Consider the following 15,949-nt stretch of genomic DNA (forward strand, 5'->3'; position numbering starts at 1 on the left):
GAGTCTTTGAATTTGAAGATAAGGGTAAATTTAACTTCTTTTGTCTTCTGAGGAACATGTTAGTATCTTCTGTAGTTTCTGGGGGGCAGTACTTAATAAAAAAAAATGATATGGTAAAAAGAAGAAAAATGTACACATCTTCAGTCTAGTCAAAAGTTTGCAGAACCCCTGGCTCTTAAAGCATTTTTTTTTCCTTCTGGAGCATCAGTGAGCGTTTGAACCTTCTGAGGTTCCTCAGTTGTCTTCAGTGTGAAAAGATGGGTCTCAAAATCATACATTCATTGTTGGAAAGGGTTCAAATACACAAAAATGCTGAAAAAACAAAGGATTTGTGGGACCTAAAGGACTTTTCTGAAGAATAGCAGGCAGTTTAACTGTTCAGGACAAACAGAGGACTCTATTATTTTCTCTTGTAGATTGTATGTAAATGAATATCTTATTCAGGTCAGTACTAAATAAAAAATAACAGGCATTTTGTATGATCTGTCTTATTTTGGTAAAATAACATTTAGCAGATTCTGCAAGATGTATGTAAACTTTTGACTTCAGCTGTATATGTGCTCCTTTTATGATACTTTTTTTGCAAATTTGCTCAAAAGTGTTTCAAGGCGCTAATCAATAACGTGATCTGGGATCAGCTGAGGTCTAAAACACAAATGTTAAATGATATCTTATCTCACACTAGCGTAATATCCTAATCATATGTGAGACCAAGCCTCGGGGAAGGATTTTATGCCACATCTTGGAATCTAGGCCTAAGGACTGCAAACAGGTTTACTATCTGGCTTTTACCTCAGTTAATATCTTAAACTGCCTTTAAACGCACAGACCGAAGCGGAGCTGTGTGTAATGTATTTAGGAATTATGCTACAACCCGTTTTAATCCTCAGTCAGACGACACTGATAAATAGCCTAACATATCCGAAATATAGCACACGAAATGGCTTTGGAGAATAATGGTGGAGTTAAACATGCAGTACCTACTGCTCATGTGTAATAGCTGCCGCTGGCAAAAAGTCATGGGGGATTTGGAGACTGTTGCCAAGAAAGGAGGTTCAATCAATAACCAATCTGTTGAAGTTTTATTCTGTGACAACATTCTTAATTAAGAGCCACTGTGGGCATGTCTGTGAGGGGCTGAGAAACACAGACAGCGATGGGCTTGATATAGGACAACCGCTTTCCGGTGCGGAGCACAATGGAGAGTTATAGCTTGGTTTAAGGCAACAGAAATGAGAACTTCACGCTACCTAACTCACAGAGGATCATCTGTGTCAGGAAACTCTAAATCACAAATGTTATTCAGCGAGAGCGACACTGTAACCTTGTTTTTTTGTGCCATAATACATGTAAAGTAGCACACTGGCTGGCTGGCTGGCTGGAAGAACACATCCCGCATGGTGCGCAGAAGTGCCTGAGAGTTATATAGACTCTTCATTATATGATGCCGATAACGCAAAGTGCCGCTGAGATGTTATTAATCAGCGAAGGCTGATGAGCTGCAAACACTCAGTCCTTGATTCAGTGATTGGATCCCTTATCATGAATCCCGCTCTTCACCTAAAACGAGGTGAAGGACATTATCACAATTTATTGAGTGCACTTAATTAGCTAGAAATGCAAAGAGACAGATACTATTCAGCTTTAAGCTAAAATGCTTGTCCAAAGGTGTCTTTAAACACTTTTATGCCATTCTTCCAAACCTGCACGACTTTCACTTTTCTGTGGAACAAAAAAAAGTGCATTTCTGAGGAAAATCTTTGCTGTTTTTTTATATGATGAAGGGGACTGGAGCTGTCAAGCTTTAAAATGACAAAAAAATCACCATAAGAGTCATAAAAGTAGTTCATCCGACGTCAAACCTGATGGAGTGTATCTAATGGTTTGATGAGATGAGATTTTTTACGGTTTTTGAAACTGCTCACCAAGGCTGCATTAATTTGAAAAATACTGTAAAACAGTATTGCGAAATATTACAATTTAAAGTAGCTTTTCATTTGAATATATTTTCTAATGTAATGTATGAATTTTCAGCAGTCGTACCAAGCTTCAGTGGCACATGATCTTTCAGAAATCATTCTAATATGCTGATTTGGAGCTCAAGAAACATACTCTTTTAAGATTATTTGACATTTATTTGAAATCTTTATAAATGTAACATTATAAAAGCCTTTACTGTCACTTTTGATCAATTAATGCATCCTCGCTAAATGAAAGTAATAATCTTACTGACACCACTGAGCTTCTTTGATCATTTTTGAGTTTGACAACCTCACTTTTACTTTCATAACATGGAAAAACTCTTGAAAAATTCACCATTGTGCTCAGTAGAAAAAGGAAAATGATACAGCTTTGGAACAACCTAAGAGTAAATGATGACAGAATTTCATTTTTAAGTGAACTATACCACAAAAAGCCATACTATATGCCATAAAATAATATTTACTTTATCATTTTTTATTGTTTTATAATTACAGTAAAACTAAATTTTATTCAGACACCTTCAACATTTCTTATTCGCTATAGTTTAGGAAATGGTAATAAAATTTGACAAGAACTCAGAGTTAAACTGTGCCAGAACAAGTTCATCTTGATAATGTCAGATAACTTTGATAGAAAGGTATGCAATGGATTACAATCGACCAAAATTTATGTTAGTATGACAATCTTTACACAACTATCAATACTTTGTTGAACAATTACCAATCAATGCTTAATTTTGTTCAGTCTGTGGTGTAAAAAGTTTGCATTAGCAATTAAAGAAAAAACACTTGACCCCATTGAAATAAATGAAAATTTCAAAATATTTTATGAAAAGCTCTATAGCTCGGAAATGGGTCCAAACACATCTGAAATGAATATTTTTCTGGACAAGATCCAAATTCCCCAAATATCAGAAGAAATTAAGGAAGAACTAGAGAAAGATATAACATTAATGGAACTATCTATGGCTATTGACAGTATCAAAGCAGGGAAAACCCCTGGGCCAGATGGAATACCCATTGAGGTATATAAAATGTTCAAGCATAGACTGATGCCTGCATTACTGGAAATGTTTAAGGAATCCTTTCACAACGGAACCCTTCCAACATCGCTAAGGGGAGCATTAATCACTTTTTTACCAAAACCGGGTAAACCGAATAACAAATGTGAAAACTTTAGGCCAATCAGTCTTTTAAATGTGGATCTAAAAATTTTGAGTAAAATAATAGCCAGGAGACTGGAGAAATTAATTCCGAATATTATTGACAAAGACCAAAATGGCTTTGTACAAGGTAGGCAAGGCTTCCATAATGTTAGGAGAATTCTAAATATATTATTTGAGGAGAAGGGAGCAACAGATACAGCATTACTGTCATTGGACGCTGAAAAAGCCTTTGACAGAGTAGAATGGCTTTATTTATTTGAAATCCTCAGACGTTTTGGCTTTGGAGAAAACTTTAATAAATGGATAAAACTACTATATACAGAACCATATGCAGAAATCATAACTAACCGTAATACTTCCAAAACCATTAGGATACAAAGAGGTTGTAGACAAGGAGATCCCCTATCCCCTCTCCTTTTTATTATGGCTATAGAACCACTAGCAATAGCAGTAAGAACACACCAAAATATAACAGGCATATCAATTGGACGACAGGAACACCGTCTGGCTTTATTTGCAGATGACGTAATCATATTCCTTAAAGAGATGGAAAAATCCATTCCTGAACTATTAGAACTCCTTAAAGTATTTGGAAAAATCTCAGGATATAAATTAAACAAATCAAAATCATCAATAATGTTCTTAAATCAGCTAGAAAATAAAAGTCCTCCTAAAGCAGCCACTCAATTTAAAATTGTGGATTGTTTTACATATCTAGGCATTCAAATTGTCCCACAACTTAAATATATTGTAGCCAGTAATTATGAACCATTACTACAAGAAATCTCAAAATTACTGGAAAGGTGGACACCCATACCCATGTCACTAATAGGAAAAATTAATGTCCTCAAAATGAATATAATGCCCAAATTGTTGTATTTGTTTCAAAACCTTCCCCTTCCTCCTCCAAGTAACCTGTTCACTCAGCTTAAAAGACTATTCATTAGATTCTTGTGGAACAAGAGACGTCCCCGGACACGACTAACATTACTTTACTTACCTTATGATAGAGGGGGACTCAAATGTCCCTGTCCTCTCTGGTACTATTGGGCAGCTCAATTAAGAACAATGTTGTTTTACTTCACAGAAAGAGATGATCCTCTCTGGAAAGGAATGGAAGAGTTACAGCTAGATCTGCCCCTCCCAGTCTACCTGTACTCAGCAAGCACTAAAATGCTCAAAAAGAACACAAAAAACCCTATTGTGAAAAATATGATTGTAGTATGGCATCAAGCTAAAAAATATCTGAGAGAAAGACCCCACCTCTCTATCTTCAGTCCAATATGGGGTAATTACTCCTTCCCTCCAGGTAAAATGGATGGGGGCTTTAAAACCTGGGCTACTAAAGGACTAGGAAAAATAGGAGACCTTTATAACTCACAAAAAGTGCTGATGTCATTTGAAGAAATAGTAGATCAATTTAATATACCCCGTAATCACTTTTTTAAATACCTGCAGTTGAAGAACTTCATTAGAACACACCAAAATCAAACATTATGCATCCCTGAAAAGTCTACAGTAGAAAAAATAATGAATATGGATTGCTCAAGCAGGGGTTTAATATCCAAAATTTATAAATGTTTAGTAGATGGAAGTATAGAATCATCAGCAGGGCGGCTGGAGGCATGGAGAGAAGATCTACAGGAGGACATCCCAATAGAAAAATGGGGGGAGGCATGCTCTCGAGCACAATCAAGAACTACTAACACTCGTCTGAAAGTATTACAATACAACTGGTTAATGCGTACATATATCACTCCAGAAAAACTTCACAAATATAACAGCGCTATACCGGATATTTGTGTTAAATGTGAAAAAGAAAAAGGTACATTTTTCCACTGTATCTGGCAATGTACAAAAATACAAAAATTCTGGCAAGGAATAAAACAATGTATTCAAAATATTTTGCAGATTCAAATTCCCCTAATCCCACATTTGTTTATATTTGGTCTATATTCAGATAATGTGAAGTTTAAAAAACATCAGCGAATATTTGTAGACTTAAGTGCACTAATTGCAAAGAGAGTAATAGCCCTCTCATGGAGAAACACCAGTAGTCCAAGTGTAAAGAGGTGGCTGTCTGAACTGTCTTCAACTCTCCCTTTGGAGAAAATTACATATACAATGAAACACCAACAACATAATTTCCACCAGATCTGGGACCCCTTTATTTGCTATGTATCCAGGACAGATTTGTCACATGTAATGGAGGAACCTGGGGACATATAAATAGTAGCTCTCTGCAGTAGTTAATATTACAGAAATATGTTTGTTGTAAGATTATGTACTTTTTCTTATAAACCCATTAACCTGAATCCCAACCAAGAATTTGAAATCCTGTAAGGGACGGGGTGGGGGTTGACATGTTCGTTCAAAACATGTAATTGTATTGTTTTAATTTTTTTGTTGTATTATGAAAACAATAAAAAAAAGAATGTTGGCAAAAAAAGAAAAAACACTTAAGCAAAACATGGTCAGGTTAAAGGGTCTGAATAATTTTTGGTCCCAAATTAAAATAAATTTAACTGGCAGTCCACTGTATGAAGAATTTTTGGGTATAATATGCCACAGTTTACTTTATTTTGCTATCCTCACCTACATAAATCAACTGCTGTGTCCTGAACCCACCAGTGAAAAAAAATCATCAAAAATGATATCTGGTGTCTGAATACTTTTTGGTTTGACTTTATATTTTTTATTAAATATTTCAATCATTATTTTGATGTTTCAACATTGAATAACTGATTGGATACCTGAAAAACATTAGTTTCAAAATATTAAAGGGATGGTTTACCCAAAAATGAAAATTAGGTCATTATAAGACGTTTATTTATCTTCTGAACACAAATTAAGATTTTTTTTAAATTCAGGAGTTAACTGACCTTCCATAGACAGCAACACAACTGACACACTCTAGGCCCAGAAAGGTAGTAAGGACATCGATAAAATAGTCCATGTGACATCAGTCGTTCATTCACAATGTTATGAAGCTATTAGAATACTGTTTGTGCGCAAAAAAAAACTTTATTCAACAATTTCTTCTCTTCCGTGGCAGTCTTTACCACGCGTTCAAGGAATTGAACTGCTGATGGTGCTGCTGATGCTGACGCCGGTTTTCTAACATCCGCGCCTTGTTTACAAGCACAAGATGACGCACGCTGTACATAAAACAGTCTTCGTAAACATGTATCAAGATTTTGACAGAAAGGATGTATTTAGAGAGGACATATTTGAACCAGAATATACAGACGATGAAAAAAGATGGATTTTCTACGTCATGCACATGTTGTGGTACTCTAATGAACGGGCGTCAAAGACTGGCACGGAAGAGAAGAAATTGCTGAATAAAGTCATTATTTTAGTTTTCTTTGCACACAAAAAGTATTCTTGTAGCTTCATAAAATTAAGGCTGAACCACTAATGTCACGTTTATTATTTTAACAATGTCCTTGCTACCTTTCTGGGGCTTGAACGTGGTAGTTGTGTTGCTATCTATGCAGGATCACAAAGCTCTTGGATTTCAACAAAAATATCTTCATTTGTGTTCTAAAGATGAACAAAGGTCCTCCAGGTTTGGAACGACTTTAGGGTGAGTAATTAAAGACAGAACTATCTCTTTAATATATCTGCTATTGCAAATTCCTTTGCAATTGCATTCATGCATCCTTTGTGCAGAATGGACTGTCAATGCACCTTTTTGTTGTGTACATTGCCTCTTCAGCTATTGTGCTCTGCAGTGTGAAGACAACATAACAGAAGTGATAATTAACAGCAATAAATCACAAAAGAAGAAATCTCTCTCCATCAGCACAAGAATCCTGATTTCCACATTTCATCATTTCACATCCATTTGGTCTATTCAATGACTGCTGAACAAGCATGTGTCACGTCTGAAACCGCACACCCTAAAACAATGCCGAGCTTCTGTTCCACAGTGCCGCAAGTGTTCCGACAGCTTGAAAAATTCCTTGAGTTGTATCCCCAAGACAGACACAGCTTACTCTGCAAGCAGCGAAAGCAAGATATACAGCAAAAGCAACATCCACAACATCCACAACCCTCGCTATGTATTTAAAGAGTAAGATTTATGAAAGTTCAGTGAAAAAGAACAGTCTTTTTCCCCTCAGATTGCTTGTGGAAAGTGGAAAAACATGCATTAATGTAGCGGTTTGCCACAGGTCTTATTGCAGCCCCAGGGTTAAAGCTGCACCTTGTGCTATTTTTAAACGTTTAAGAGCATCACTTTTATGTAATAGCTACATTTAGACCATGTCTATCTCAAAGTACATGTTTTATTCTGTTCTCCTCGGATAAACATCCACTGTTGCTTCACATGCTGAAATGTTTAAGCCTTGGGAAAACCATGAAACTGCATTAATACACAACAGACACTAAGATGCAATTAGGGTCTAATAGGGCTTAAAAACTTAAACAATGAAATACCATGCAAAAATAAATACCTGCCACTAATATGACACAGAACAATCAGGGCTAAAACTAAAAACAGATCAGAGTGCTCTGACGCATTGATAAAACCAAAGGGGATGAATCTTTAACCAGCGAACCTACATATTTCAAGACGCAATCCCATGTGACAATGAGTCACCGGTGAAGCACCTGGAGAGTGCAGTAAAATCAAAAAGAGACGTTCAAACAGAAAGAGAAAGGCTGAAACTTAACTAACAACCATTGCAGTTTACAAAAGCCTCCCGTTTCCTGACAGGATTGTGCTGTGTTTTGAAAACGTAATTCATCTGGTGAAAGATTTCAGCCTCATACCGGGACCGCCTCTGCAGAGACAGCTGGGCAAAACATCTTGAAAATACATTTTTTCATCCACAGAGGTTGAGAACTTGAAATAGACAGGAATGACAAATCAGAACACGAGTACCAAACCTCTTTACTCTGCAAACGGCTACTTGAGCTTCTACCTGCTTTGTCTGACAAGAGGAAATTTGATAGCGCTCGCATACTCCGAAGCGTATCTCAGCAGAAGGACAAGCGAGCATAAAGAGATAAATGAGTTTCAATTCAAAAATTAAATTCCACTTGAAAACGACTGAGGTAAATGACTAGACCAAGTCAAGAGTATCGTATAAATCGGAGTCGCAGTGCTTGAGATTCTGCCCGTTGTAAAGAGAGCTGAAAGTCTGTGTTTCAAAGTCATTACATCACCAAACACAGCTGTGGATAGTCAAAATCATTAGACATGGTTGTGCAACTCCATCTAACAGCAAACAATCAGAAGAGAGGTTATGTTTAATTAAATTCAATCACGAATAACAATAAGCCGATATAATGACTTGCAAACTGCCCGTCGACGCATTGTGTCGCGCAGGCAATTTGCTTTAAGATATTCATAGCCTTTCTCAGAAGCCGCGCTATTCGTGGCTTGCATCTAGACCTTTTCAAGTATTCATTGTTTCCATAACGGTAACAATTTAGAGATGAACCTGCATGCAAATAACCCTGGGTTGCTTTGCTGTGCCAGGACTTGAACAGAAAGCACTACCGCAGGCCCCAAAAGGCAGCCGCAGAGTGTCTCAGAAAAAAAGCAGTGTGAGCTGTCAAGGGAATAATGACAGCAGCCATCTATGAATCACTGTGAGCACTGGATTCCTCAGCTCCACTTGTTTTTTTTTCTTCTTCTTTCCTTTGCGAAGGCAGAGACAACATCCAGCGCTGAGCTGTCCCCAGCCAACCGCAGCACAACTTGAGCGAGGGGCTATGAGCCGGGACTGCTGTTAAGAACCTCAAAGCCTTCAAGAAGAGAGGGCCTTTTGAAGGATAAACCACAGGATTAGATTAGTCCATCCTCTTGGGTTACAGAGCTGGGCATCTTCCTTTTTTTTTTAATCTGGACCCCCAAGAGGCCGGCCATATTGGCATTGAGGGGATGTCCATCTTCTTTTCAGTGTGGGCTTCAATAGAAAACCCCTGACAGGGAGCTTAAGAGAGAGAAAATATGATTCATGGCAAGCTTTTAATGCTCAAGGTGAATTGCCCTGCAAAAAGCTCACCTCGATTGTGACTACAATACTGCAAGAGGACTAGAAGGGAGGTCAGGACGGGCTGAAAACTAAAGCTGACCCCTGGGCGCTCTTTTTGGATTGTTTCTGACACAATCCCTTGGTGGGGCGCAAATGCGGCTCTTTTTGATAGCGTTGCTGGGAAATAATAGAAATACATGTTCTTTGTGAACAGGTTGCAGGGTAAGAAATGCATTTGGCCAAGCTTCTATGCGGTGTATAAATATATTAAAAACCTAAAGTAAGCAAAACCCACCAATTTAAAAGAAATCGTAAATAGGGGAAATGGATTTGGAGCACATTTATCAGCCTAAAACGGTGAAGTATTCTGCTAAATAAGGATTAATGCAGATTCAATGCATCCGGGTGGCTTATTCAATGCGAAAAATTCAAATCCAGCCCTACATTTTATTGAGGTGGAAGAGCGTGCACCCAGCTCGAGAAGAAATCTTCCTCTGAGCCTCTTTAATATTTTAAACCTCGGCAGACTACTGATGTACTGCAAGACAGCCACTCTTAACTTTGTTAATTCAGCCGTGAGAGCACCTTCGCCGTGTTTATTTATCTAGCCAAGCTCTACCTGAGGAGCTGCATGTCAAAAGCCATTAGGCTGACATCCCCTGAGCAAACCCTCCAAGCCAGCGAGAGAACCCTGCTCACAGTTACCCTTGAAATAAGGAGGAATGAGCAATGTCAAGGAACTTCACAGAGAACTTATGAAACCTGTCAGCCTGTGAAAGTGTCTGGGGTCACTGCTCATCATCGTCAATCAATCTCTTGATTGACAATAATGCATTAAGATAATAAGGTGCGATTCGTGATTCACTTCATGGAAAGCTTCTGAAAAAAAAAAAAAAACATTATATTCAGCTCCAGCCGCATACGTGCAGCATTATTATGTATTTTTTTGGCATCTCCATATTGAAAGGATTAAACTGGTGTGTCGCTATTGTTATTATTAATTTAGAAAATGTTACAGTGCCAAACTCTGACAGCATCAGCAAGAGTGAACAAATCCGGGCAAATATGAACTATAAATATCTACTTGCTTTTCCTCAATCCTGAGTAATTTCTAAGAGGATAAGAAGTGCTAAACCACACAAATCTTTGACGAACAATGCAAATTCTACAATCCACAAGAAAAAGTTTAACTTACGCCTTGTCATTTTTAAATGTAATACTTGGCAAACACAAGAAAAGCCCATCTCAATCATCTGTGCCTTATAACAGTGATAATACCTGGCCTGGGTTTTGAGCAGAGTATGGCAAGCCAAATTAACATGTATTCCTTAAAACTAACTAGTATTTATTTGTACTTTATTAGTAATTATTTTGATTACTAGTAATTCATTAGCAACAAATACCTTTTCAATTAGTCGCTAGAATTCATTATATGCTAGTGGTCAACTGCTTTAAGTCAGCATCCCAGTAGTACTAGAAATTGCCACTAGAGTACTAGAAAGTTTTGCCACTGAATTGTAAAAAATTAACTATTCCCATTCAACTATTGTGTATTAAAATTGTTGCTGGCACTCCAGTTTTACTAGTAATTATCAAACATGTTTAGTTAGCTACTAACTATTTCAATTTTTAGTATCTACTCCACTTTTCCTACTAGCATGTATTCCATTACTAATAAAATTTTTACTAGTGTTGGCGCCGATAGCCTAATGGGCAAGTTTGTTAACATATAACGTCATTGCGCTACGGGAGTCCTGAGTTTAAATCCCAGCTTGAGGACCTGTCCCCCTCTCTCTCCAACTTTGCTTCCTATCTGCTCTCCACTGTCATATCATGATAAAGGCAACACCCCCCCCCCCCCCCCAATAAAAAAAAAACAAAAACAAAAAAAACAATACTGATAGTAAGAATTAAAGTCTGTGTAAAGGCAATTCAGAGAATTGTTTCTAAAAACATTAGAAATGCATTGCTAAAAACATGTTACAAAGACGAGTTAGACCGTTACACAGTTTTTCACCATTTTTGTGTTCAGGATATTTTGGGTGGGTCTAAAATCGTGTTTGGATAATTTACTGGAGCCACTAAGCATAGCCCCTCCCCTAAGACTATAACTAGAGCGCATTTCTAGCATCAGTGGTTCGCACTCTTAATCGCGAGTTACTGTCATTACCATCAGTTACTACAGCCTACAGTTTGCTGGCTAGCAATGCCTTTGTCACATAATTGCATATAACCTGGTTGCGATAATTTGCAAAACAGCTCAGCGTCCTTATTTAAAGTTCTTAAAAATTATGATATTAAGAACAGGTGGATTCATTTTGTAAAGAGACACTTTGATGGAGAGCTAAGGTTCATCACCAACACCCACCTCTGCAGTGAACATTTGAATAGTTTTATAAATTTTATCGGAGGCAACTGGGATTCGGTGCTTTCCCACGAGTGGGCGCGGTTTCAGCACCGAAAGTGGACACAATGACAGCGTTTTAGAGCAAAGAATACTGCTTATATTTTCAAGATTTTGTTAACTTATTTTATCATTCAAATTTGGCTGAGTGGTTAATAACATTTTTCTGTGGTGTGACAAACTCAAACACATCTTTAAAGGTCCACTGAAGTGCTTTGAAACAAAGCAGAATTCTGTGTTGACGTAATTTCAACTAAAATTTTGTATTCTTGAGAGCATTTGATTGGACAAAAGTTTGATGAGAAGCTGAAGTGTAAGTAGATGTCATCAAAATTGTTGATCCATATTGGCTATAAGTTTTGAATGCTTATATCATTGTTTTGAGCACACTAGCTTATAGATAGCCTTAAGGCTAACATGTTCATACTAACAGCCAAAAACAGCTTACATTTTTATTTCATACAGACATACTAGCCATTCTGACTAGTCCTTACATATGACAAATAAAAGAGACACTCAAGCATACTTAAGACTGATCTACTTATTTAACTGGTAAAAACCCAGTATCAGCAACAACTTGACTAGACTGAAATTAACATATGAAACATAAATACAGATTCACTGGTTTAAAAACTAAGCAAATAAATAACACTATGCAAACGAAATTGCAACAATATATATCAGTCAGCTTTAAGCACTAAATATTAAAAGAGCCTGCCATATTGTACACTCACCTGGAGTTTGAACTGTTCCAGTAGACCGCGTGTCTATCTGAGATGATCCTGTCGTCCGCCAATACGGAGACCCAACACACTACCGTAAAAATCACCAGCGGCAACTCCATTTGAGTTGTTATACTAGTCCTCACCTCCAAACAAAAATTCACGGTCGCTTATTTCAGTGACAACTTTTCAAATACCTGCTTGCTTGAGCGAATGTATATACGCAGTTTTGAACATCATAACAAGGCTTGTAATCCAGAGCGATTTTCATTCCCTCCGAGCGAACGAGCAGCATTAGCCTACTTTCTGTAGCTCACTTCATAAAACTGCATACATTTATGTTCTTTTTAAGGAAAAAAATCCATTACAATTGTTTCTCATGCAGCAAAAGGTCTCCAATGTGGTCCACGGTAATTTTCTAGCGCTCTGTCAGAATTCCGTCCATCACCTAAACGCGGGACAGTGTGATGCGCGTCTCCAGTCTCCTACAGTGATGCTCCCCGTTTGCAGCGCTGCAACTTCCAGATACCTCTACCCCATGTGGTCTGCACGAGAAGCACACATGAAACACATCCCCGTCTTTAACGCACGCCTTTCTGATTCGCGTTTCCTCAGCGCTCCATCTTATTTGCACAAGTTCTGTGTTAGTTGTTGGCGGAATCGTGTTGTTCCTGACTCGCTCCAGTTGAAAAGCAGATATCCTACGCACATCTCAAGCCGTTTGCACGAGTCCTCTCTGTCCTGGAGGAACAAAGGCAATTTTGCCCCATTCTGCCTTAGAAACCTCTGCCTTTGCTTACTCTTTGGATCAGCTTTTCGGATCTGCTATATGTTCAGCGTCGATCGACTTAACCGTGTAAGCTTTCTAAAAGGCATCTGACTCGCGCACTTCTTCATAATTCATCGGTTCATCCTGAATCTGATTCGTGCGCGACAGTTATCATCCGCGGCGTACCTTCAGAAGGGGGCGGGGCCTGGACGAGCTCTCTTCAAACTCACCTCTGCAATTTACTTTGTCATCTCAAGATTACTCATAGACGTCTTTATATTGCTTTCTTGAGTATTTTAGTCCCTTCTTTCTTTTTACAGCAGTTATCTGTTGACCAGAATAACATTTACAAGCTCTCTCTTTATGCAGACTTTTCTGCTTACTTCAGCTTTGAAGCTGCTTGTTTTCAAACTTTTTTTAATTAACAAAAGCTAGATTTGTCAATAGATAAAATTAAAACTACATTTCTGTGAACCATTGGTTCTTCAATAAATACAACATAAGAAATTTAAGAATTTATTGTACATTTCTCATTTTTAAGTAACAGTTTAGCCAAAAAAAAAAAAAACAAACAAACGACAAATGGCTGAAAATTGACCCACCCTCAGGCCATTGAGGATGTAGATGAGTTTAGATAGATCAGATAGATTTGGAGAAATTTAGCATTACATCACTTGCTCACCAATGGATCATCTGCAGTGAATGGGTGCCGATAGAATGAGTCCAGACAGCATCAAGTAATGTATTGTGATGCAGAAAAACTGTAACAAATTAATCACTATAATCTAGTGCTGTCAAACGATTAATCACATCCAAAATAAAGGTTTTTGTTTACATAATATGCGTGCACACTGTGTGTGTGTGTATAAAAACATATTATATTTTGAAAAAATGTACATGTATATTTATATTCATATAATTGGTATTATAAATATTTTTTACACAAGAAAAATGTTATTTAAAAAGTTATTTTAAAGTATATACATGCATGTGTGTGTATTTATATTAGTGGTGGGCCGTTATCGGCGTTAACGTGCTGCTTTAACGTGAGACTCTTATCGGGCGATTAAAAAAAATATCGCCGTTAATCTATTCTCAAAGTTGGGTTGGGAGCTGGGTCTAAACTACGCAAGATATGATGACTTTCACCTTGATATTTTAGCGCGGATGATGTATACCTAGTCGAATTGCACTGTAGGAGGCGAGAACGAGTCTTCAATTTCTGTGAAATTACCACATCAAATGAGACGTGCAAACATGGATGCAGTTATGAAGCCGCTTCAGGGCAGGTGCGTGCGTTGCTACTAGACCCTTTTTACTGGGGCACGTGCCCCAGTGAAAATCTGCTGTGCCCCAGTAAAATCTCAAGTTTGAGTTATAATTTACTTTGATAATCCCGAAATAAAGACATTAAACTATATGCAACAACTGAATTGAATCAACGCAGTTTATTGGAAGACTATGCACGCAGATAGGCTATCCATACCCGCGCGCCTGTGCATTTTACGGGAACGCGCACGTCGTACAGCCTTTTGCGCAGAAGTACTTGGTTACACAAGTTTGTATAGTTAATTGTGTTGTAAATGCAATTGTCAAGCAGTTTGTAATGCATTTTGGAAACAGGAGATGAGCGCCTGGTCTAATGCGCCACCTGGCTTGAGAAACCCGTTCTCAAAGACTTACTTTTAGTCATTATTTGGGTAGCACACATATTCTGAATGCCTTCAGCAGAATTCAAATTAGCCATTTTAATCTAGATTAATCTAGATTAATTCCAAGATTTAATCTAGATTAATCTAGATTAAAAAAAATAATCTATGCCCACCCCTAATTTATATATAAATATACACTGAACATGGTATGGAAACAAAAAAATTGTTTAATACTGTTTTGGACTAATTTTTCTTGTAAATGTAGTTTGTTCTGTGCATACGGTGGTGAGAAAAAGTGTCGGTAATGATTTTTTATTTTTTTGCATGTTTGTCACACTTTAATGTTTCAGATTATCAAACAAATTTAAATATTCATCAAAGATAACACAAGTAAACACAACATGCAGTTTTTAAATGAAGGGTTTTTTTTATGAAGGGGAAAAAAAAAATACAAACCCACATGGCCCTGTGTGAAAAAGTGTGTGTCCCATTACATCTGGCGTAAAAGTAACACAGCATTTCAGAAAAAGAACATCATACCAACAATAAAATATGGTGGTGGTAGTGTGATGGTCTGGGGATGTTTTGCTGCTTCTGGACCTAGAAGACTTGCTGTGATAAATGGAACCATGAATTCTGCTGTCTACCAAAAAATCCTGAAGGACAATATCCGGCCATCTGTTTGTGACCTCAAGCTGAAGCGAACTTGGGTTCTGCAGCAGGACAATGATCCAAAACACACCAGCAAATGAATGGCTCTGAATGGCTAAAGAAAAACAAAATGAAAACTTTGGAGTGGCCTAGTCAAAGTCCTGACCTGAATCCTATTGAGATGACCTTAAAAAGGTGGTTCATGCTCGAAAAACCCTCCAGTGTGGCTGAATTACAACAATTCTGCCAAGATGAGTGGGACAAAATTCCTGCACAGCGCTGTAACAGACTCATCGCAAGTTATCGCAAACGTTTGATTGCAGTTGTTGTTGATAAGGGTGGCCCAAACAGTTAAGTTTAGGGGGCAAACACTTTTTCACACAGGGCCATGTGGGTTTGGATTTAGTTTTCCCTTCATAAAAAACTTCATTCAAAAACTGCATGTTGTGTTTACTTTTATCTTTGATTAATATTTAAATTTGTTTGATGATCTGAAACATTAAAGTGTGACAAACAAGGCAAAAAAAAAAAAAAAAAAAAAAAATCAGGAAGGGGGCCAACACTTTTTCACACCACTGTATTTCCCTCTTGATTTAAACAAGACCGCCATTTT

The 15,949-nt window shown here is 37.5% G+C and overlaps 1 protein-coding gene across 1 annotated transcript in view; it reads right to left on the reverse strand.

Annotated features, from left to right (window-relative positions):
• Nucleotides 1-13,152, reverse strand: part of efna2a (ephrin-A2a) — a 95,862-nt gene extending 82,710 nt beyond the window's left edge. Inside the window, exon 1 of the mRNA XM_073849229.1 lies at nucleotides 12,277-13,152. Coding sequence (XP_073705330.1) covers nucleotides 12,277-12,386 — 110 coding nt within the window. The 5' untranslated portion in view covers nucleotides 12,387-13,152. The remainder of the gene's footprint in view (nucleotides 1-12,276) is intronic.
• Between the last annotated feature and the right edge of the window lie 2,797 nt (nucleotides 13,153-15,949).

This window comes from Garra rufa, chromosome 10, assembly GCF_049309525.1.
Source record: "Garra rufa chromosome 10, GarRuf1.0, whole genome shotgun sequence".
NCBI classification, from domain to species: domain Eukaryota; kingdom Metazoa; phylum Chordata; class Actinopteri; order Cypriniformes; family Cyprinidae; genus Garra; species Garra rufa.